This window comes from Eucalyptus grandis, chromosome 11 (genome assembly GCF_016545825.1).
Source record: "Eucalyptus grandis isolate ANBG69807.140 chromosome 11, ASM1654582v1, whole genome shotgun sequence".
NCBI classification, from domain to species: domain Eukaryota; kingdom Viridiplantae; phylum Streptophyta; class Magnoliopsida; order Myrtales; family Myrtaceae; genus Eucalyptus; species Eucalyptus grandis.
The window spans coordinates 14,967,441-14,990,582 of NC_052622.1; the positions used below are offsets into that span (position 1 = coordinate 14,967,441).

The following is a 23,142-nucleotide window of genomic DNA, read 5'->3' on the forward strand; positions in this document are numbered from 1 at the left end:
GAACTCAGGGCCTAGTCTTGTGCAGAGAAAGTCGATATCTAACCAGTGATTCGCTAGAGAAATGAGCAATCTTTTTTTTTTTTTTTTTTGGTTTCCCCGTCGTCCAATCTGCTTGCATTAGGTTAGATGCTTTAAAGCAAACTGCCATTGCGGGTAACTAAGTTAAAAAAAATGTAAATAAGTCGTCAAGTTTGAAAAGAGTACTACTTGTGAGAAGCTAATATGAAAAGTAGGACAGATCAGGACTTGCACAATATTGAAAATCTTAGGTTAATATATTACTGTCTGTCGGCTTGTTTTTGATACGGTGGATGACAACCTTATCTGTTTTTTTCTTGCTATGCAAAGTTTGACACAGCGATCGAAAGATTGCGGGCACTTCGCACCATCCGAAAAAGAAAACGTAAGTTTAAGCATAGAACAATGACCAAATCAAAGTCTCTTTCAGCGGTTCTAAAAATTGATCGTTGCTTGTATAGTTTGGCTGGAAATCATTAATATGAACGTTAACTGTCCTACATGGTGCAATCGGCCCTAATGTAGATAATTTTTAATAATAATTTAATATTTTTTCAATTTTTTTCTTTTTCCTTTTTTCTTTTTCTTCGCTTTTTTTTTTCCTTCCCTTTTTCCTTCGGTTGCTAATCCTCGGCAATAGTCCACGACCAGCTAGAGGTGAGGGTCAACAAGGTCAACATCGCTAGCCTCGAGTGAGCCTCACTCCCCCTTGGTGAGGTTACGCCTCGCTGTAGTTGGGCAAGGTCGTTAGGCAAGGTCGACCTTGCCCAGCCACCAGCAACAAGGAGGAGTTGTGCAAGCTATTGGCAAATCTTGGGTTTGCTTCTTCTTCAATCAAGTTTCAAAGACAATGTGCTATTTTCTTCTAGTTGGTCACACACAGACAAAGTAATGGTCGAAGAGATTGTTGGCCTTCACAGCTTGCCCAACCATTAGCGATGGCAAGGTCAAGCCTTGCCAAGGGCGGTTGAGACCGACCTCACCTAGCAACAATGAGGGTGGGGCTTGCCCAAAGCTGTTGAGGTTGACCTCAATGGCCCTCACCTTTGGCTGGTCGTTAGCCATCACCGAGGCCTGGCAATCCACCAGAGGAAGAAGGGAAGGAAAAAAAAATCAAAAATCAAAAATAATTATAAAGATATTATTAAAAAATTGTCAACTTTAACACCAGTCATACCATATAGGATCACTAATGTCCACGTCAGTGATTTACAGTCAAAATTGGCTGAATAAACTCAATTGGCAAAACATAAAAATGGTCAACACTGAATTGATAAAAGTGCAATAAGTTTAGGACTTTTTGGAAAATTTTCCCTCAATAGATACATATTTAAATTTGAAGTACCCAATCATCTCTGTTGTTTGCTTTTAGCAGAGATTTGCCTCAGAAAGGTCACAATGGTATGTTAAGAAGTTGGAAGTCAAGATCACCAACCGAATGAATAAGTAGTCACGGGAAAATATCAGAACTTTACCATTGATAAACTTCTCCAGTTATCTTTTATCGGTTCTGACAGTAAATTTGCAGAACAAAGTATATAGCTCACTAACCACCAAATGCGAGAGGACATGGAAAGAAGAATCATTGAGTCGCAAGGAAATCAAGTATAGAAACAAAAGAGCAAACCTGGTTTGTATATAAGAAATAGCAAAGCTACTGGAAGACATTATCAAAAACTGTCTAGTCTAACTGTGTAGTCTAAGCAGCTTTTTATACATATGGCTCAACCGGTTCCCCCTTCTCCTAGATATATTCAGATACTATGTTCGCCATGAACCTGGTTAAAATATCAGCAACATATCTCCATCACTCTCCAGCTAGAACTTCCAAGCAGAGTATGAGAAAATTAAGTTATAGTTACTCATTTCCAAACTTCCATTTGGGTGACCAGCAGAATATTCCCACTAGCGCTAGTACTAACACAAGAAACTTGAGCACGACGGGACAATACATAATCAATAAAACCTAAATGCTTTCCCAGTAAAAATGAAAATTGATATCATGCCACAGACTTTCTTTGGGCTAGAAAAAAAATTGACATACTCGAACGTTCAAACTCTGAAAAATTCAATTGCCTGCACAATTTTACCGCTTGATATATAGAGAACAAAAACTTTTTACTAGTTTGCAACATCATCGTGGACCAGTTAGAACAGAGGGTAGTAATGCAGTGTTTGAATTGAATTCGATGTCCATTTGACCGAGTTTTGCTGCTCTATTAGTGGAAGGCTGAGCAAAGAAGTTGAAATCTAGGTCATCTTGAACTTCCATAGCGCCCTCTAACACCTTGATGACCATTGACATGGAAGGCCTCTTTGTATAGTCTCCTTGCAAGCACCATGCAGCAATCCTCATCATATTCACCACCTGTGGCCCAATTAGTTGCATATCCTCACTATAATTATCCACAATGTCCAACAATCGCTCCTCTTCTGCCTTTCTCTCAAAAAGGCTTAGCAAATTCATGTCATCTTCATCTAAAGAGCGATCGAAGATTTTTCTCCCACAAACTATCTCCAGGATTACCACGCCAAAGCTGTACACATCAACCTTTTCAGTAATTGCTGCACTCAGCCACTCGGGGGCCAAATAACCAGGAGTTCCTCTCATGGTTGTGACAACTTTGCTTTGGTCCCTATCGATTAGCTTGGACAGCCCAAAATCAGCAACCTTGGCAGTGAAATTCCCATCCAACAGAATATTTTGGGGTTTAATGTCCAAGTGAACTATCTTTTGTCTACAATCTTCATGAAGATAATGCAGTGCTTTTGCCATATCGAGAATGATCTTCTTCCTTTGTTGCCAGTCGAGAACACATTCATTGGATTTGTGAAAAATCCATCTATCTAGAGATCCATTTGGCATGTATTCATAGATAAGAAGCCTGTGGGATTTCTCTGCACAAAATCCCATGAGTCTTACCAAGTTCACATGATGGATGTTGCCAACGGTCTCAACTTCAGCTAGAAAGGATTTCTTGACTTGCCCAAAACCATCAAGGCGCTTCACTGCAACTTTTGTGCCATCAATTAGAGTACCCTCGAAAACAGAACCAAAACCACCTTCGCCAAGCTTTTTACTGAAGTCCTCTGTAATGGCTTTCAAATCATCGTATTTGTATCTTGTGGGCATTCCAGGTACTTGATCAAGATAATTCTCCTCTGTTTCATTATCATCTCTCTTCCAAACAATCAAAACTATGACTACAATGAGAATCATTGTGGCAAATAGAGCTCCAAGGCTGGACCCAAGTATTATTCGGAGATGGTTGCTCCTTTGATTGCCAACTGAAGTTTTAAGAACGTCATTGGCCACATTTTGTACTTTAAGGAAAGTAGTATAGTCAGAAGGAATCGTACCGAAAGTAGTATAATCAGAAGAAATCTTACTGTCGTTAATTTTTGTTAGTGAAAACATCTGAGTTGTTAAGTAACACTTGCCACTATTGGGATTCGATCCATGTAGGAATATAGCCGCTTTGCATGAACAGTTCTTTGCACAGGCCTTTTTACAACTCAAAGAATCCATGGTCTGCAGATCTGTAGGGAAAGCAAACTTAGCGAAGTACTTGACATGTTTGAGCTCCAGAAAACTTTGATATTGTGAAGCCTCACAAGACAATGGAATTGTCTCAGAGCACCCAAGATCAGGTTGCAAATCATTTACTTGCTTGAAATAGTTCACTTGCCCACTCGAAGCCGGACAGCCACATAACCCATTGAAGCAAATTCCATATTGTCCACATTCCATTGGATAACCGCACTCCCCAACATGATCTGTCAAAAGATCGGCCACTTCTTTCCACCCATATGCCCACTGATATACTCTCAAATGCCCATCCGAGCCAAACTTCATGTATTGCGCATTAGATGATTGAGGGAGTACAATCAAAGTCAGCTTCTGGGAAGAATTTGAGAAAAAAGTCAAGCTTCCATTTACAAACTGAACATATGCCAACGCAATACTTGCATCCACAGGAAAATTGCCATTTAGATAATAGATGAGAGGTGGACTAGTCCCCAATTGAGCAGCTAAATTATCGCTATTCAGGGAAAGCGTGATCATTTCGTCTATGGTCCAATTTGTCCAAGAAACACTCGGTATCAATCTTTGCCCAGGCGTCAACTTTTGTCCCAGAACAAGGGAGTCGGTTGGTTGATCAAATGACTGCCAAACAGTCACATTATTCTTATCAAACAACACAAGGTTCCCCAAAACTGTCAGCTTCAAGCCTACGATGGACTTACCAGAAGTGTTTGTGGACCAAGCAACAGTGCCATCAACATCTTTCAACACCAAATCTCCTTCGGATGTGAGCTCTAATGTCGCGCCGATGTTTACGGGATTGTTTCGATTGGCAGACCACACTACTTGTGGATCCAACAAATCATCAATGGTATATGTGACTATGACCACAGCAAAGAGGTAATTTTCGCAGTTACCATTACAGTAGAAGCCGCAAGCATAGGCAGGTTCATAATATGGCCCTTTGCGTTGGAGTAGAATTGATCGCACGATATATCCATCTCCATGCAATATGGAGCGATTAGTTGTTCCATCGTTCGTCCACCGTGTTGAAATTGGGGCAGATGGATAATCATAATCTTGAGCTTTTTCATTTTTTGGTTGAAAATAACTTGGAGCTTGAGCATCAATAAAGATGGAGAATTGCGGTACGAAAGCAAAGGAAAAGGAAAGAACAAAGGAACAGAGACTGCAGATTGAGACCATGGCCTGCAGTTAAAAATTGAGCAGAGAGAAGATTGAGAAAGGAAGAGAGGAGGGAGAGAGGAGGGAAGAAGATGAAACGAGAGATTGGAGGGAAGTGTTAGTATCTTGCGATTCATAGGAAGAAATTAAAAAAAGAGTGAGTCAAGTTTGGGGGATTTGATTTGGTTGGACTAAGGGTCCGTTCGTTTCGCGGAAAATAGGCCATCTCCGGAAAACATTTCCCAAAAGTCATTTTCCAGGAAAATAACTATATTTTCCGGTGTTCGGCTGAAACTTAAATTTTGAGTGGAAAACATTTTTCACCATTCGTTAACTAATTTAATTGTTTATGAAAAATTATCAAAAAAATGAATTTTAATATTTTTAATTGACCAAAAATATTTGTATTTTTAAAAATACAATTTTTATTATTTTCCACCGTTCATTAGTTTTATTTTTTTATATTTTTAAAAATAAAATTTTAATTATTTATGTTTTAAAAAATCAAAATTTTATTATTTTTTATTTATTATTATTTTTTCCTTTTCTTTTCCTCCTCCTTCCTCCTTCCTCCTCCTTCTTCCTCCTCCTTCCTCCTTCCTCCACCGCCGCACGCCCGACGATGGTGACGCCCGGCGGACCGACCAAGATCCGATCGCGAGATTCGGCGAGCTCGAGGCTCGATTGATCTCGCCCGAGCTCGCCGGAGGTTCGTCAGCTACGGCGAGCCGCGAGCTCGCCGGATTTGGCGGCGGCTCGGGCTCCCAATCTAGGCGAGCTCGGGAGGCCCGAGCCCCGCCCAGCTCGCCGAATCGGCGAGGCCAAAGCTCCGCCCCAAGTCGGCGAGGCCCGAGCTCGCCGGGCTCGGGCGAGCTTGGCTTCCACAGATCGGGCGAGGCAGAGCCTCGCCGGCTGGGGTGGAGCTCGAGCTGGCTTGCGGCCGCGGCCGGCCGCCGGCCGCCGATCGCCGATCGCCGGCCGCCGTTGGGGCCAGCCACCGGCCAAGCTAAGGAAGAAAGATGAAAAGGAAAGAAAGAAAAGAAAAGAAAAGAAAAAGCATAAAAATAAAACAAAAATGTGTTAGTAAAAAGATATAAGGTGGAAAACATTTTCCTAATATTTGAAGGTAGTTTTTTCCATTGATGGAAAATATTTTCCTTGAGTAGTTGGTTTTCCGTGAAACAAACATCGGAAAATCCGGAAAACATTTTCCTGAAAGTTATTTTCCGTGAAACGAACGGAGCATAAGAAAATGAAAGATACCGTGTTTCAGGGTTTGAGCACTTGTTACCGTGTTTCGGGGTTTGAGCACTTGCTACCGTGTTTCGGGGTTTGAGCACTTGTTAGTTGTTATCGTGTTTCCGGGTTTGAGCACTTGTTTTTCAAAGTCAAAAAAGCAATAGAGCTTTGGAACCCAACCCACGTTTTGGCTTCCTGCAATATTAAATATGAGTTATTAAATGACGCGAGCACAGCAAGTTGGAAGGAATAACAGGATAACGCTCGAGAAAGTGGGTCACTGCCCATTGGCTATCTACACTGCAAGGCCCTTCTCCGAACCCAGCACTAATTCAAGGGAATAGATCGATGGTCGATTAATAGAAGTCTTTCCTCTGATCAAAAAGCACTTACATGCAGAGATTATTTTGCGATATTAAAGAAGAGGATGCATTCTTTATACGGGAACGATATCTAAACATTCATCTTGGCGTTAATTAGATTGCAAAATCTTGTCTACTTGCAGATCAACTAATTATTCTACTCTTTTTTCCCTCCTTTTGCCTAGTAGAACGTAGAACAGGTGAGTCAATCCAGCAGGTTGACAGACCACTTGGCGTAAGAACAGTAGGAATGCCGAAACTTTTGTATAGCTCACTTAAGTACCAATTTTTTTTCACTTACTTGATTGTCGCAAATTTAAAAAAACAATCACTTGAGTGCTATTGGCGATTTGCCTAGCCGGATTATCCGATGTGGCAGCTGATCGTCCGATGTGGCTTCCGTCACTAATGTTGACAATCTATTTTTTATTTGTAATTATTATTTTTTGAATTTTTTGTTTTCCCTTTTCCTTTTCTCTTCTATGTTTTTTTTAAGGCCAACGAGGTTTGCTTGGTGAGGCTGCAAAGGTCTTGGGCAAGGGCATCGTGGCCGTGGCCTCTTTGGCTACAGGTGAGGCCACAAAGGACCTCACCGGCTTTAGGCGATCATGGGCAAGGCCGCCTCGCCCAAATCTAGGGATTCGCAATCTTGCCCCCAACCGATGAGGCTACGACAGCCTCACCCAAGACCTTGGTAGCCAAGAATGAGGGTTTCACTGCTGGTGAGGATTGCTAATGACCCTCGCTGGCCCTAAAAAAAAAAAAATAAAAATTCAAAGAAATTAATAAAAAAATTAAAAATCCACGTTGGATAGGAAATTATTAAAAAAATCCAAGTAGGATAATTTGTCCAAATTGACACTCAAGTGATTAATTTTACTCCAATTTGGTACTCAAATAAGCAAAAAAAAAAAAAAAAAAAAAGAGACTTCGGTACTCAAATGAGTACTATACGAAAGTTGTGGCACTCTTGCTATTGTTCTACCCAACCAACTTCCTTGAGAGCAGCGGCCAAATGTGCTTTGTTGGCCGAGCATAAGCATCAAGCCGCTCGATTCTTGCAATGCAAACTGGAATTAGCTGAGGCATCAAACTGTGCAGAAGCAATTTAACTTAATGAATCAAGTTAATTATCTACGCAATAACGTCATTGGCATGCTGCATGTGAGATTTTACGGAACTCAGTAAACATAAATCTGACAGAGACTCAAATTCGTTGACAACTTTCAAGAACTTTTTAGTAAAACTTCTTCTATAAATCAGTCACGTATGCACTTTGGTAACAAAAAAGGTAGTGTCATGCCACAGAGTTCATGGCAAATGTACTAAGCAATTAAGGAAAAGATCGAAAAGTAAAACTCTCACTCTCTTACCACCCGTGGCGGTGGCACCGTTGGTTTGGGCGGTGGTTCCTTTAGCGAGATGTACTAAGTTCGAATCCCGCGGTGCCCTCAAGCGTCTTATCCGGAGTCTGTGGTGGTGGGTCCTGCAGCACTCCTCCAGGCTTTACTCCGCTGCGAAGCGGCACACAGAGGTTTCCTAGGACACCCAAAAAAAAAAAAAAAAAAAAAAAAAAACTCACTCTCTTGTTAAGTCCATCCGCCTGCTCGGCATTACCAATTGTACCATATGGAGAAATGAAACTCACAGTAGTTTTATTTGTCACCTTCGGCTAGAAAGAACTGACTGTAAAAGGGCAGGGGTAGCGTCGAAATCAATGATCTCTTGATACACTCTCTGAGTTTCTTTGACTGAGGGCAGAGCAGAGAAATTATAATCCAGATCAAATTGGATTTCCATAGCACCATCCACTACCTTGATGATTGTCGACCCGGCCGGCTTCTTTGTGAAATCACCTTGAAAACACCACATTGTCATCCTTATCATGTTGGCAGCCTGCTATTTGTTTAGCTTCCGATAATTTACTTGCTTAAAATAACTCATCCCCACGCACAATTGAAAGGTTTATAATTGAAAGGTTTATAATTAAATTAAGTAGTATACAATAGGTTTAAGACTTATTGGGCAAATATCGCAATTGGCAATATAAGAGTTTAACAAAAAGCAATATACTTGCCCATATATTTGACCATAGGTGCAATGGGGGCATATATTCTCTGAACATACTGGTATGGCAACGAGGGATATCGGGTCTAGCTTGAAGTCAGATTCTCGTGAGCGTGGAGGCAGAAAGAAACAAAAGAAAGAAGATCCAAGGGGAGAGAAATTTTTTAAAAAAAGATACCCTTGGATTCTGTGGCATCTCTATAAATTTCTTCGTCAATTAAAAGAGGAGACTCCCCCGCGCAACACGAGAACACGAGAAAAGGTGAGAGGGATACGGAGTCGGTGGGAGGTTCGTGGAACCTGGGGCAGAGTCTTGTCCGGGGAAAGACGATATCAGACGACAGTGTCAAACCAGTGATTTGCTAGAGGAATGAGCAATCTTTTTTCTGTTTGTTTCCCCGGCGTCCAATCTGCTTGCATTGAATTAGATTCTTCGAATCAAACTGCCATTACGGGATATGAGTCAACAAAACGCTAATAAGTCGTCCAGTTTGAAAACACTACCTGTGAGAAGCTACTCCGAAAAGGACAGATCAGGACTTGCACAGTATAATGGATGACAGCCATACCTGTTATTTTTTTCTTGCTATGCAAAGTTTGACACGGCAACTGAAAGACTGCAGGCGCTTCGCGTCATCGGAAAGACCGCAACACAAGTTTAAGCGTGAAACACGCGACGAAACTAGAGTCTCCTTCAGCAGTCCTAAAAATTGACTGGAACGAGACAAACAACCTCTCTGCTCCTTGTTGCAAACTTGACTAAGTTCGTTCGAGAGAGAACTATGTTCTCTCTTGAATAACCCTAGGCGTCTCTGAGCAACGGAAAGCAGCAAAGAGATCCTCAAGGAGACAGCTACTGCAGCTACAGGGCTACCAGTGGGCGCAGGATTTTGATGGACAGGTAGAGTTTGGGTTCGGTGTCAGGAACTTTGGTAGTTGGAAAATCTAGAATCTCATAGAAGAATTAATGAAGAAAATAGTGATTTCGCAATTAAAACCGCGATGGTATTGGATTGAAAAACGTGGAATATTTTACATTTTTTTCCTCAGAGAAAAACCATTGCCAAAATCATGAAGAACTACTCTAACTAAACCAAAATTTAATCTGAGAGTTATCTACAAGATGAGGACTTTACCAAAGCACCAAATTAGAGTGACATTGACAAATAGGGTGAGAATTCACAAACTTGACTGTGAACAAAGGGGAGAAGAATAGGTTTTTACCTAGAAAAATGAAGATTGATAAAGTTAACCTGTCACGAGCGCAAAAAGCTAAGACTTTGTAATGAATTCCATATCTGAGTTAGACAGGACGAACTACAATTCATGGAAGTCAAGGAGTGAAAATAGACATAAATTAAAATTAAAAACACACCTACCAATAAGATTTAATGTGCTTTCTTATCGTATTTACATAAAAAATTTAAAAAAAAAAATCATTACAAATAGAAGTGTATATAACATATAAAATAGAAGGTCATTTTCGTGCACTCCAAATCTATCACCACTAAATTTCAAGTTGTCATCTTTAATATTCCTATTGATCAATGGCGACCATTCCGATCTATTTCTGTCCAAAGTTGGACAAAAAATTGATGTACTTAGATAATGGATATTGTGCGTTGATGAAGGATGCGTTTGGTTGGACTTTTGAAGAAAGCCTTTGGAAAAATGCAAATGCCTTTGGAAAAATGCAAATACCTTTTTGGGTGAAAGGGATTTTCCGAAATGCAAATAGCGTTTAGTAAAATTTGCATTGAAAAATAATTTTGGTCAAAATACCGTTTGGTAAAATTTGCATTTGTAAAAGACTTTTATTAAATTAAAAGTCTTTTGGTGATTAATTAAAAAAAAAAAAAATTATCAAAAAATAAAAAATAAAAGAGTTCACCGATGAGGCGGGCGGTAGCCGGTGAGGCAAGCGGCCGCCGGCAGCCTCAACAGCCCCCCGAGACAACCGACGAGGGCCGCCTAGGGTCGGGCGACCTTTGGCAAGGGTCACTCGGGGTCGAGCAACCCCCGACGGCCCTTCACAGAGGTCGCCCAACCCAGATCTGGGTCCGCCGGAGGTCATAGGATCTCGCGATGACCCAAATTTGGGTTGCCAAAGGTGCCGGAGGTCATAGGATCTCGCGGTGACCCAAATTTGGATTACCAAAGGTGCCGGAGGTCGCGGTGACCAGCACGACCCAGATCTGGGTTGCGTTTGAGGTCGCATGACCCAAAGTTGGGTTGCAGCGATGTGACTCGCGGGCGGTCACCAAGACTCGCGGGTACTCACCGAGACTCGCCGAGGTCGCGCGACTCGCCGGTGACGGTCACCACGACCTTGCCGACCTTAGCCATGACCTCACCGGTCTCTCAAGCTCGTCTCTGATCAGTCACACTGCTGGAGAAGAAGATGAACAGTAGACATGAATAGTGGACAAAAGGCATTCTGAGAATGCTGAAAGCCCCAGGCAGCCTAGGACCTGCCTCGGGCTTTCAACCTTGCAAATGCTAGGTTTGCCTTAATGGGACTTCCAAAGCAATTCCTAAACACTTTCATTTTGGCCCAAAGGCCTTTAGCCCCCCAAAGATACTTGGAAAAAAGTTCCCAAACGCAGCCGAAGAACCCTAACAAGAAGACCTCCTCTATAGAATCGAGGCTTCTTCTCGATTGTTTTTTTTTTTTAGCGGTCATATGTATCCGAGTCAGCTGTGCACACCTCAACGAATCACGGTGTGTGAACAATGATAGGAGATGAAGAGGAAAATATTGAAGACAGCAATTGCAGCGGTGAGAAACTTGAACGGTAGAAAGAGATGAAGGCAGATTGAACTGGACAAGGAAAGTGAAATTTGAATCCATCTATATTTTTATAGAGTTAGCTCAACCACTTGGAATTGTTGGATTATGATATTCAGGCCTTTGTCATGTAGCCTATTGCCGGCTTAACCCCGGATTCTCTTTTGCAGCATTTCATTGCGTTGTGAAATGCAAAGGACCCGATATTGAAATTATCGAGATCAACAAGAAGAATATAGGCTCTTCAAGAATGTATCACTTTCCAATAATTTGCTTAATTGATTCAAATTGCGACGCGAATCTTGCCGATATTTTGGTTCTAGCAAATGATGATGCTATAACTTCAATTCGATTAATTCTTAATAAATTAGTATTTGAAATTTTTTAGAGTCGTTCTAGCTATGGAAGAAATCCTTAATTAATATAAGACAAATCCATTATATTTTGAACTCAATACATTTCTGAAATCGTATAAAAGAGATCGAAGTTGCTGGCAATATCATGTGATTAGTTCGTATCCAAATAATAAAGTTCAACTAATTTTGTCAAGATTGATTTGATCTCCTTTCGGCCTGAGCAGGCTGTACATCACAAAGCCAACTGCCGATTAGTTCTCACAGCAACATGCATATCAACTGCTAAGGAACTTAATCCAAGAAAAGAAAAAAAAAAAAAAAAGACAAAAGAAAAAGCTCAACTACCCATCTAAGTGATTGCATACAAAATCTAAGGAAGATATTGTATCATTTCTACGATTATCAGAGTTTGAATGGTACGATACATGAAAATTTATACCTGATTGTTTGTTCTGAATTGATAAAACAACACGGAAATTGTATTTCTACTTTTGGAATCTACTAAAGCATATTCACTACCTATTAAAAGATTACGCTTTTAGGATGTCAAAACATATTTGAAGAAAAGAGTCCAACAGAAAGAGATGATTCCTCCAAGTCAAGCCCTATGTTAATTAAAGATATGAAAAAGCCAAGGTTATTGAAAATGATTAGTATGATCAAAAGTTCACATTGTTGTATCTTGCATGCCCAATCCTCTTTGTTCTTTATTTTTGGTAGACATATACCTCTGGAATGAACATGATTGATTGTTAAGAAACTAGAATTTTTGGGTTGCTAGGAAGCCAACTTCTGGCTCCTGGGCCTGGAAGAGCTTGTTGACCCTAAGAAGGAATTTCAGGATGGCCTTCGTCTGGAAAATTGGCGATGGCCAAACAACCTCTCTGTGGTTTGACAACTGGCATCCTAGAGGGCCCTTGAACCTGTTCTTTTCAGACTCTCTTATCTATAGCTCAGGGCTCTCTAGACAAGCTTGTGTTGCTGACCTCTTCTCAGATGCTGGCCAAGCTCTTAGATTGGTGCTTCAATCGTGGGGGCAACCTCTTTCGACCCTGACGAATGACCCGGATCGTTGCTGTTGGCGAGGAAGCTCTTCGGGCCAATTACTATGGCATCGGCGTGGAACTTCATCAGAAGAAGAGGACGCGGGTCCACCGGGTACTCCTTTGTATGGGACAACGCCATAGTGCCTCGATATCAACTTAATCTTTGGCTCATGGCCAGACGTAGGCTTCCAACCCAGGACCTCCTTTTGGCCTATGGTATTATTGGAAATGCTACCTGTGCATTTTGCAAGAATGTGCCTGACTCTCTTGACCACTTGTTTTTTGACTGCTGTGTCACGGCTAGCGTTGCCTTCTTTTGGGCGTCCAGATGCAATTTACCCTGGCGCAACAGAGGTTGGGGGGAGAATTTCAGGTGGGCAACTACCTATTTGATGGGGAAAGATTTCTATAAGTGCATAGCCCGTTTTTCATTTGGCGCGTTGTGTCATATCATTTGGAAAAATAGGAATGCCATCATCTTTAGAGACCAGCCTCTCTATTCCGGCCATTAAAAACCACATCTTTAAAGTGGTTCACGACAAGGCTATCACCTTCAGGAACGTCAAAGACAATTTCAGAAACAGAAGGCTACAGAGAAGTTGGAGTCTAGACCCGATTATTTTCAATGGGGACCCTTAGGTCCTAGATCGACGATGGCCTCCTTTTTTTTTGTCTCGCTTGATAGCTGGTCGAGCTAGCCGTGCTTAGTTTGGCCTTGTTGTTGTTGTTGTTGTGCCGCCTCTGCGGCTTTTGCATCTCGTCACCCTTCCACTTCTTTTGGTACTACATTTGGAGTGCAAGTTCTGTGACGAGATCTTTTGTACATTTGGCTTTTCTTAATATATATCTTACCTTTACCAAAAAAAAAAAAGATGATTAACTTAGGGTATATCAGAACTAGTCACTAGAAAAATCAGAACTTATCAAGGATTGACTAGTCTTGGCAATTTTCAATAAGAAAATTTGTTTTAAAAATATTAAACGTATTATATGGTGACTAATTCAATTCTAAACTTTTCAATTTGAATAATGTAGTCATAAACCTTTTTGACAATTTTCCAATTGAGTTATTTTGATCAATTTTGGCAAGAAATTGCTAATTTGGTAGTCGATTCAGATCAATTGTCAAACATGGTATGACCAATGCTAAATTAGATTATTCTTGCAATTTTTAAAAAATTTCTGAAGCTTCAGTTTTTATTTCATTTTCTTCCATTTTTCTTCTTTTCCCTATCTCCCATTGTTGGTCACCGGGGCCTCAGAGACGGCAGGCAGAGGTACTACCTATAGGCAAGGGCCACTACACCCTCGCCAAGCCTCATTTAGATCTAACAAGGGCATCGTTGCCCTCGCCCAAACAAAGTTCATAAAAAGAAAACAGAAGAGAAAAATGTTAGGGAAATCCCTTATGATGTTTTGAATATGACAAAATAAATCAAAGGCTACTAACATGTTTAATGGTTAAGTAATAGACCATGCAGATGATAGAACATGTAAAGGATATTGTCAAAGTGTGAAGACGACCAAAAGACTGAACGTAACATATGCCCAAAGTATATTCTGAAGATTTCCAGACTTCTGTGTCAAAGTCTGAAAAAACTGACTTTAGTGTCCAAGTCTGTTCTACATCGAAGTCTGCTCATTCGACAAATTCCAGACGAACGTGAATGATGAACCGAAGACAGACTCTATGCTGAAGCTGAACCGGAAGTAAGACGGACTCTATGTTGGAGATGAACTTATTCGGACGGTGTTCAGACCTTAAAGCTAAATCTGTTCGGAAGCGAATATGTTGACTCAGATTGCAAAGTCTATCGCACTCAGACTCAGATTGTAAAGTCTATTGCTATCAGACTTTATATCCATATTCGACAGAACGTAACTCAAGCCCAATCATATAACGGCTAGTGATCTGGTTTGGATTCCACATCAAGATTGATTTGATTGATTCAATCTAATTGATTGACAATTGAATCTTGAAGATAAGATCTTTCTATACAAAGAAGCTTTACTTATGGAAACCAAGATTCCGTTTGTATGGGCGATCGGAATCATTTTGGGATTCTACCTTTGTCACTCAACGGCTACCAAATCTTCTAGATACAAAGCTGTCCAATGGGTATATTGGAAGACGATCCTCAAGATACTGTCCAACGGGTAGTTTGGAAGTGGAGGAGTATTTAAGGAGATGAAAGACCGATGAGCAAGTAAGAGACAGAGTGTAGAATTTATAATTCCAAAGTCTGAGCGACCTTCGATCATATACTTGTCTCTTGAGAGCTTAAACGTTTGTGATCGTGAAAGAAATACCAAAAGAGTGACTTAGTGAGATAGTGTGATCTACTAAGTATTTGCACTCGAAGTTGTAATCTCTTGTTGATTGCATAGTGGAATCCAGCCAAGAAGGCTGTTAGCGTGGGAGAGTGAACGTAGGCTTGGATTAAGCCAAACCACTATAAATCTTGTGTTCTTATTCTCTTCCCTAACTCCTTTGTTTTGTTTGAAGTTTATTTTATTCCGCATATATTTGCCAAGGTTTATTTTATATACCTATTCACCCCCCTCTAGGTGTTCATACTAGCACTCTCAATTGGTATCAGAGCCAAGTGCTCGGTTTATAAAAGTGTTTTTACTTTTGAGCTAAAGATTCTTTATGGCTAGTATCTTGGCACCAGGACTTATGGAAGGGCAAAGCAACACAAGGCCACCATATTTTGATGGAAAGGAATACGACGTGTGGAAGAACAAAATGAAAGCATTCCTAAGATCCAGAGATCCCTTGCAATGGGATGTTGTGGAAAGAGGAATCAACCCCATTGCTACGTCCACATCAAATAAGAATGGCAAAGACAAAGAAACCAAACCCCCCGCTCTTATGTCTCGGACGGAGTTGTCCAAAAGAGAAGCGCTTGATGCAAAAGCTATTTATTCTTTATATTACGCCTTGTCTCCTATTGAATATAACATAATCTCTTCATGTGAAACAGTAAAAGAAGTTTGGGATAAACTTCATGTTACATATGAAGTGACCGATCATGTAAAAGAGACAAAAGTAAACTTCCTACTCGGCAAATATGAATCCTTCAAGATGAAGCAAGGAGAGTCAATTGGAGATATGTTCAGCCGTTTTACAGAAATTGTAAATGATTTAGCATATCAAGGTCAGCAAATTTCTACCCCGATGAAGGTCAACAAACTCTTGCGAGCTCTCTCAAAAGATTGGAACCATGTCAAGACCTCAATCCGGGAGACTCAGAGGATTATGCCACTCTCCGTTGATGAATTGATTGGCACTCTTCAATCCTACGAAGTGGAACAACTCAACGATGAAGATCCCGAAGGTAAGAAGTCCATCGCTTTAATATCTAATGTTTTTTTTTATGAAACAGACTCAGAAAATGACATGGACAACAAAGAACTTGCGTTTATGGTCAAGAAATTCAAAAAGTTGAGTAGAAAAGGAAGGAAATTCGATAGAAGAAGTCAATACAAGCATAATGGCTAGAAAAGAATCATGAAAGAAGATGATGAGCAATGAAATTTATGCTTGATGGTACATTCAGAATCTGAGTCTGATTCAGACACAGACTCAGAATTAAAGTCTGATTCAGAACCAGACTCAGAATCCGATGAGGAAATCAAGGTAAGTCATTCAGCAATTCCTTTCAAAGTTTCAAAGTATATAAATGAGCTCTGTTCAAATCTCAAATCTTCTCTTAAAAGGATTTTCGAACTTAAAAAGGAGAATTCTCGACTTAGGCAACAAGATCTTTCTCAAAAAGAAAATTTTGAAATTTTGCAAAAAGATTTTCTACAAACAAAAGAAAATCGAGATTTACTTGTCAAAGAAAATGATACTTTGAAGAAAGAATTTTCAAATATTTCGACAAAATTCTCAAATGGATCAAAAACATTAGAGCATATCCTTTCCATACAAGTTCCTTACTATAATAAGTCAGGACTTGGTTTCAATAAGGAAAGTGATTCTCTAATTGATTTTCCTAAAGTCAAGGAGAGACTTAAACAAAGACCTTCAAAGACATTTTACAAAAATCATTTTCAAAAAGTGTTTGTAAAACCTGTTGGTCAAAATGCCCTCAAATGTTCAAATTGTGGAGATTCAAAACACTTTGAAAAAGATTGTCCTAAAGTCTGGAGACCTATTAAGAAAAAGTGGGTAAAAATAACATATTCTACTAACTCTCATGGACTCAAGAAAAATGGGTACCAAAGAAAAGATGAGTTGTTTTTGCAGGATATAAAGAAGAAAGAAGAAAGAGAGTTTGGTAAGAAATGTATATATTTTTATTCTCAATTTGGTTTTAATACACAATTTAAAATTTCTCATTATGCTTAATATTCGATATATCCTTGGTTGATTGAGATTTTATAATAATCATATTCCTTGATTTGTTTTATTGAAGAAAGAATCGCATGATTTGTTTTTGTGATTCAAGATTTGATTTGATACGTGTGACTATTTTTGAAATCTTGCTAATAGACAATTGAGTTTATTTGGTTTAATTTTATACTCTCAGATTTAATCATATTTTGCAAAGTGAATCTGTTTTACGTGATGATGCAAGATATTCTTAGATATTCAAAGATTTTATTCTTTATGTTTTTATCGTACCATGACTAAGTAAGAATTTATTTTTCAAAATATCATTGTGCATAATATTCTTTCTTTGAGTACTCTGTTATGATGAATTAAGAAAGAATATTTGGAGATTATATATTTTGCTCTAATGTCATGGAAGGATCCAAATTGATGGATACCAAAAAGAAAATGAGTTGATTGCAGGAAATTCAATAAAGCAAGAATGATTACAAATCTACGCAGATTTTGGTGCAATAAGAAAAGAATCTCAGGCGAAGATTGGTAATATTTTTTTAATCAATGGTATATTTGAAACATATACCATGGGTAAGAGAATATTTTTCATCCTACTTTGCAAATCTCTACGTGCATTTTGGATGATTGTTTATTATATTGCAAATATCTTTTGTTATAAATATAAGGTATTGCAATTTTGACACGTGACAGAAATATCTATTTTCCTTTTGCAAAATGCATATCTGAAATTTATGCTCAAGGAAATCTCTTTGATCTCGAAAGATATTACTGCATATTCATGGATATTCTTGCTATATTCTTAGAAGATATATTATATCTAGCAAGTTTGATCCGCAAATCAAAGAAAGATATTACGTGACATTTTTGCAAAAATTATTATCTGTTATATGAGAATTTGCAGGTCACAAAAGAATCTTCCATATGGATTTTGGAAAACTCAATCAGAAAATCTTGGAGATTCTATATTATCTTTTGGAAGTTCAAAGATTCTATTCCTTGTGCAAAATTTTTGCTTATTGAGGAAATCCCTTATGTGTCACATTTAAAGGTTGAATAGTTCTGAATTTTAATATTTGATAACTTTATAAATACTATTCAATTTATTTGAAGAAATGGCATTATATATCACGTGGATATTATTATAGCTTATTTGTGGAAAAAGTTTGTTAAGTTTATGCAGGTTGAATTCGAGAAGAGCTTAATTGAAGAAAATAAATTTTTGCCTCGAATTTCAAAATGCAAGTGATCGTTGCGGATATTGTTGCTACAAAGGGAATAATGGAAAAATATTATGTTCAATGTGCACAAGCAACAATTGTTTCTATTCGCAAATGTTGTCATGATGACAGGGGGAGAAATCAAATCCAAAAGAAAAGGAAAAGAATCGTGATCATCTCAAAAATGCAACAAATTGAGGGGGAGCATTGATCAATTATAGAAAAAACTTTTTGGATTGATTGTGATCTTATTATGGATGGAAGGAAAGGTAAATGTGTCAGAATTTAAGTTCTACAAAATCCGGTTAGTGCATCTTTTATTACCTTTTGTCATTATGACAAAAAGGGTACGTGAATTTCATGATGCATCCGTGATTTTATTGGATATTTGCTGATATATATAATCGAAGTGAGCTATATTGCATATCTTTAATATTCGATAAAAGCTGATTTTTGGAAATTGTGATTCATGCAAGATATTTGTTATAATTCTCTATGTGATACTTTTTCCATTATTATCGCTTTTTGATTATGACAAAAATGGGAAGAAGATATGAATATGCATATGTGCCGATTGGTTGATATTATTGCATAACATTGAGCTACAATTATTATTTTTCTATATATTGTTATGCTCAATCTATTTGCTATCTTCTGATATCTTTTGATTTAAATTAATATTTTTAAAAGCATGTTTACAAATCTGCATATTCAGAGATTGTTTTGTCATCATAAAAAATGGGGAGATTGTTAGGGAAATCCCTTATGATGTTTTGAAGATGACAAAATAAATCAAAGGCTACTAACATGTTTAATGGTTAAGTAATAGACCATGCAGATGATAGAACATGTAAAGGATATTGTCAAAGTGTGAAGACGACCAAAAGACTGAACGTAACATATGCCCAAAGTATATTCTGAAGATTTCCAGACTTCTGTGTCAAACTCTGAAGACTGCCAGACTTTAGTGTCCAAGTCTGTTCTACATCAGAAGTCTGATCATTCTGACAAATTCCAGACTGAACGTGAATGATGAACCAGAAGACAGACTCTATGCTGAAGCTGAACCAGAAGACGGACTCTATGTTGGAGATGAACTTATTCAGACGGTGTTCAGACCTTAAAGCTTGTCGCGACCTCTTTTTTTCCGGCGCCCGCAATCGGGTACGAGCGCCTAAAGAGGCTAATGGCTCGGCTGAATTTATTAAGCCCGGACTCTCCCAAGTCCACCAATTCACGACTTAATGATCTGAGTTTTTAACCTGTAAATCAATTTTTAAAATGGAGTCGCCACTAATCGATTTGAGGTGGGTTGATTAGAAACCCAAGTGAAGTATCGGGAGAAATACTTCACTCATGTGCAACTAGAGAAACTAGGATCAAGAACTTGATTATATTAGTTAATCACTAATGCCATTCTAGTACCTAATCTTGTTTAAACCCCGAGGTTTTTTGGATGTTCGAGGATTTTTTTATGCATTTTTGGGAGGAAAAACATTTTTGAGTCATTTTCTAATTTTGGACATAAAAGGGATTTTTTGGGGTTTTTGGCATTTTTTGGAAAGTATGAAATATTTTTGATTTTTTTAAATAAATTATTTATTTATTATTTATCAGAATACTATTTTATATTAAAATAATAAAACAAAACCGGCCCGGGTCGGATCCGCGGGTTGGGTCCGACCGGGCCGGCGACCCAAACGCGGGCCCGACTCGGATTTTTTGGCTTTTTCCTTTCTTTTTTTTTTTTAAATGAAACGGCGTCGTGGCCGGGTGTTTAGGGACACCCGGCCCGACGCGACAACCCGGCCCGACAGCCCGCTCCGCGACCCGACTCCCCACAAACCCTACCCGGATCCGGCCCGGCTTTCGACCCGACTCGCAGCCGCCCCCTGGATCGCAAACCCTACCCGATTTTCCGAGTCCGGATCCACTTCGCGACCCGGAAAATCGCAAACCCTAGGGTTTGCGATCTCGCGGCGCCGGAGAGGAGACCGAAGCGGTCCCGCGGCGAGGACGGCCACGGTGGTGACGGCAAAGGTGATCGGACTATGGAGAGGGCTACGGCGGCGACAGCAACGGCACGGTACCTGATTGTGACGACGGCGCGACGAGGGTGGCGATGACAGTGAGACCCCCCCCGGCGGATCTCTTCCTCTCCGGCGTCTCTCTCTCTCTCTCTCTCTCTCTCTACTCCTCCCTCCGGCGGGGCTCAGATCAGAGGTCGCGAGCCCTCGGCCCCCCTGAAGTCTCTCAGTGGGGTGTCCAAGGGTTGCGACTCAATCTGGCTCCCTCTCTCTCTTCGCGATCTCGGTGTCCGCTCTCTACTCCTCCCTCCGGCGAGACTCAAGATCTCCGGCGGCTCGTCTTCGGGCCTCCCCTAAAGTCTCTCAGGGGAAGCTGTCGAAGCTTTACCGTCGGTGATGTCCTCTCTGCCGTGTCCCCCTTCGTCGAGGATGGAGGGCCTATTTATAGGCGCGGGAGTGGCCAGTCGGCGAGGCTTCGACCCGCCGGTTGGACCGCCGTCCCATCCGCCATCATCGCCTCCTCCAGTCACGTCCCGTCAACGCCAACTGCTCCTCTGCTCCGCACGCGATCACCGTCTGCTCAAGCTTCTCCGGCGTCGCGCCTGCTCGCGCGTGCTCCTCAGTGGCGCGAGGAAGAAGATGACGCGGAGGGGTCCGGGCTTGAGGCGACAATGGGCCAAGGCCCACGCGGGAGAGAGGGCTGCTTTTTTTTTGCTTTCGCTTTTTCTTTTTTTTGTTTTTTTTGGTTTATTATTCGAAAATTAAATAAAACAAAATAATAATAAAATAAAGCCTAATTTTAGGCGTCAACAAAGCTAAATCTGTTCAGAAGCAGAATATGTTCAGACTCAGATTGCAAAGTCTATCGCACTCAGACTCAGATTATAAAGTCTATTGCTATCAGACTTTATATCCAGATTCGACAGAACGTAACTCAAGCCCAATCATATAACGGCTAGTGATCTGGTTTGGATTTCACATCAAGATTGATTTGATTGATTCAATCTAATTGATTGACAATTGGATCTTGAAGACAAGATCTTTCTATACGAAGAAGCTTTACTTATGGAAACCAAGATTCCGTTTGTATGGGCGATCGGAATCATTTTGGGATTCTACCTTTGTCACTCAACGGCTACCAAATCTTCTAGATACAGAGCTGTCCAATGGGTATATTGGAAGACGATCCTCAAGATACTGTCCAACGAGTAGTTTGGAAGTGGAGGAGTATTTAAGGAGATGAAGGACCAATGAGCAAGTAAGAGACAAAGTGTAGAATATTTAATTCCAAAGTCTGAGCGACCTTCGATCATATACTTGTCTCTTGAAAGCTTAAACGTTTGTGATCGTGAGAGAAATACCAAAAGAGTGACTTAGTGAGATAGTGTGATCTACTAAGTGTTTGCACTCAAAGTTGTAATCTTTTGTTGATTGCATAGTGGAATCCAGCCAAGAAGACTGTTAGCATGGGAGAGTGGACGTAGGCTTGGATTAAGCCGAACCACTATAAATCTTGTGTTCTTATTCTCTTCCCTAACTCCTTTGTTTTGTTTGAAGTTTATTTTATTCCGCATATATTTGCCAAGGTTTATTTTATACACCTATTAACCCCCCTCTAGGTGTTCATACTAGCACTCTCAAAAAAAAAAAAAAAAAAAAAAAGGAGGGAGGGAGGGAGGGGAGTTCAAAATAGTTGACAAAATGGCAAAAGTTGTCCATATCATCACCCACAATATCACATAAGATGCCCCATACCCATGTCAGTAATTTTTTACCAAAAAAAAATAATTGGAAGGATGCATTGATCAAATTGGAAAATTTAAGACTTTATTGGCCACCATATACAGTTGATCACTTTCGGACAAGTATCCTCCTTTTACGCAAATGACTCAACATGTTCCCTCTTTTTCTAGAGATATATTCAAATGGCAACATCTCTCCATCACTTTCCAGCTAGATTTTGCAAGCCGAATACCAAAAGGGAAAATAAATTATAGTTTCTAATTTCTGAACTTCCATGTGGTGACCAGCAGAACATTCCTAATACTATTGGTACTAACACAACAAACTTGAGCACCACTAGACTATGCATAAGCAATAAAACCTAAATGCAACATCCTAATCAAGTCGTGACTTTCAGCCTGTCATCCAACAAATTCCAACCTTAGTAGATGAAAGAATGAACCAGAGGTTGGTAAAATCCGGTACAATAGAGGAGATCACAGAGGCAATGCAGCAATTAGGAGCTAACAAGGCTCCAGGACCAGATGGCCTTAATGGGCTGTTTTACAAAAAGCATTGGCCAGATCTAAGTCCAGGGATTTTCAGCGAAGTAAAGCAATTTTTTGAAAGAGGAAAGTTAAATCCAGACATATACAGAACCCAAATCACCCTTATTCCCAAAGTCCAAAACCCTGAAAAGCTCGAACAATTCCGTCCCATTAGCCTATGCAATTTCATATACAAAATCATTTCCAAAGTTATGACTAATAGACTAAAACCCTTACTACCAAACCTCATAGCCGAAGAATAAAGTGCCTTTGTGGGGGGAAGACAAATTCAAGACAATATCTTGATTGTTCAGGAGGTGTTACATAAGCTACGAACGCAGGAGAGAAAGAGTAAGTTCCAAGCTGTCCTTAAACTTGATATGCAAAAAGCATATGATCGAATCGAATGGGACTTTTTACAAGCTTGCTTAAGGTGATGCAATGTGTGTCCACAGTATCTTTCAACATAAACTTCAATAGCGAATCCCTACCTTTTTTCAAGCCTACCAGAGGACTACGACAAGGTGACCTAATTTCCCCATATCTATTCATTCTAATGGCCAATGTGCTATCCTTCCTCATGAAACAAGCAATTATAGATGGCACTCTACGTGGAGTTAAGCTAAACAGATGCTGTCCTAGCTTGTCACACCTGCTATTTGCGGATGATTCTATATTTTTTCT

The 23,142-nt window shown here is 39.9% G+C and overlaps 1 protein-coding gene across 1 annotated transcript; it reads right to left on the reverse strand.

Annotated features, from left to right (window-relative positions):
• Window positions 1-2,001: 2,001 nt before the first annotated feature.
• LOC104427307 (G-type lectin S-receptor-like serine/threonine-protein kinase SD2-5) lies at window positions 2,002-4,750 on the reverse strand. Its single transcript, XM_039305111.1, has one exon. The coding sequence runs from the start codon at window positions 4,748-4,750 to the stop codon at window positions 2,153-2,155; it is 2,598 nt and encodes an 865-aa protein (XP_039161045.1). The 3' UTR covers window positions 2,002-2,152.
• Window positions 4,751-23,142: the final 18,392 nt, after the last annotated feature.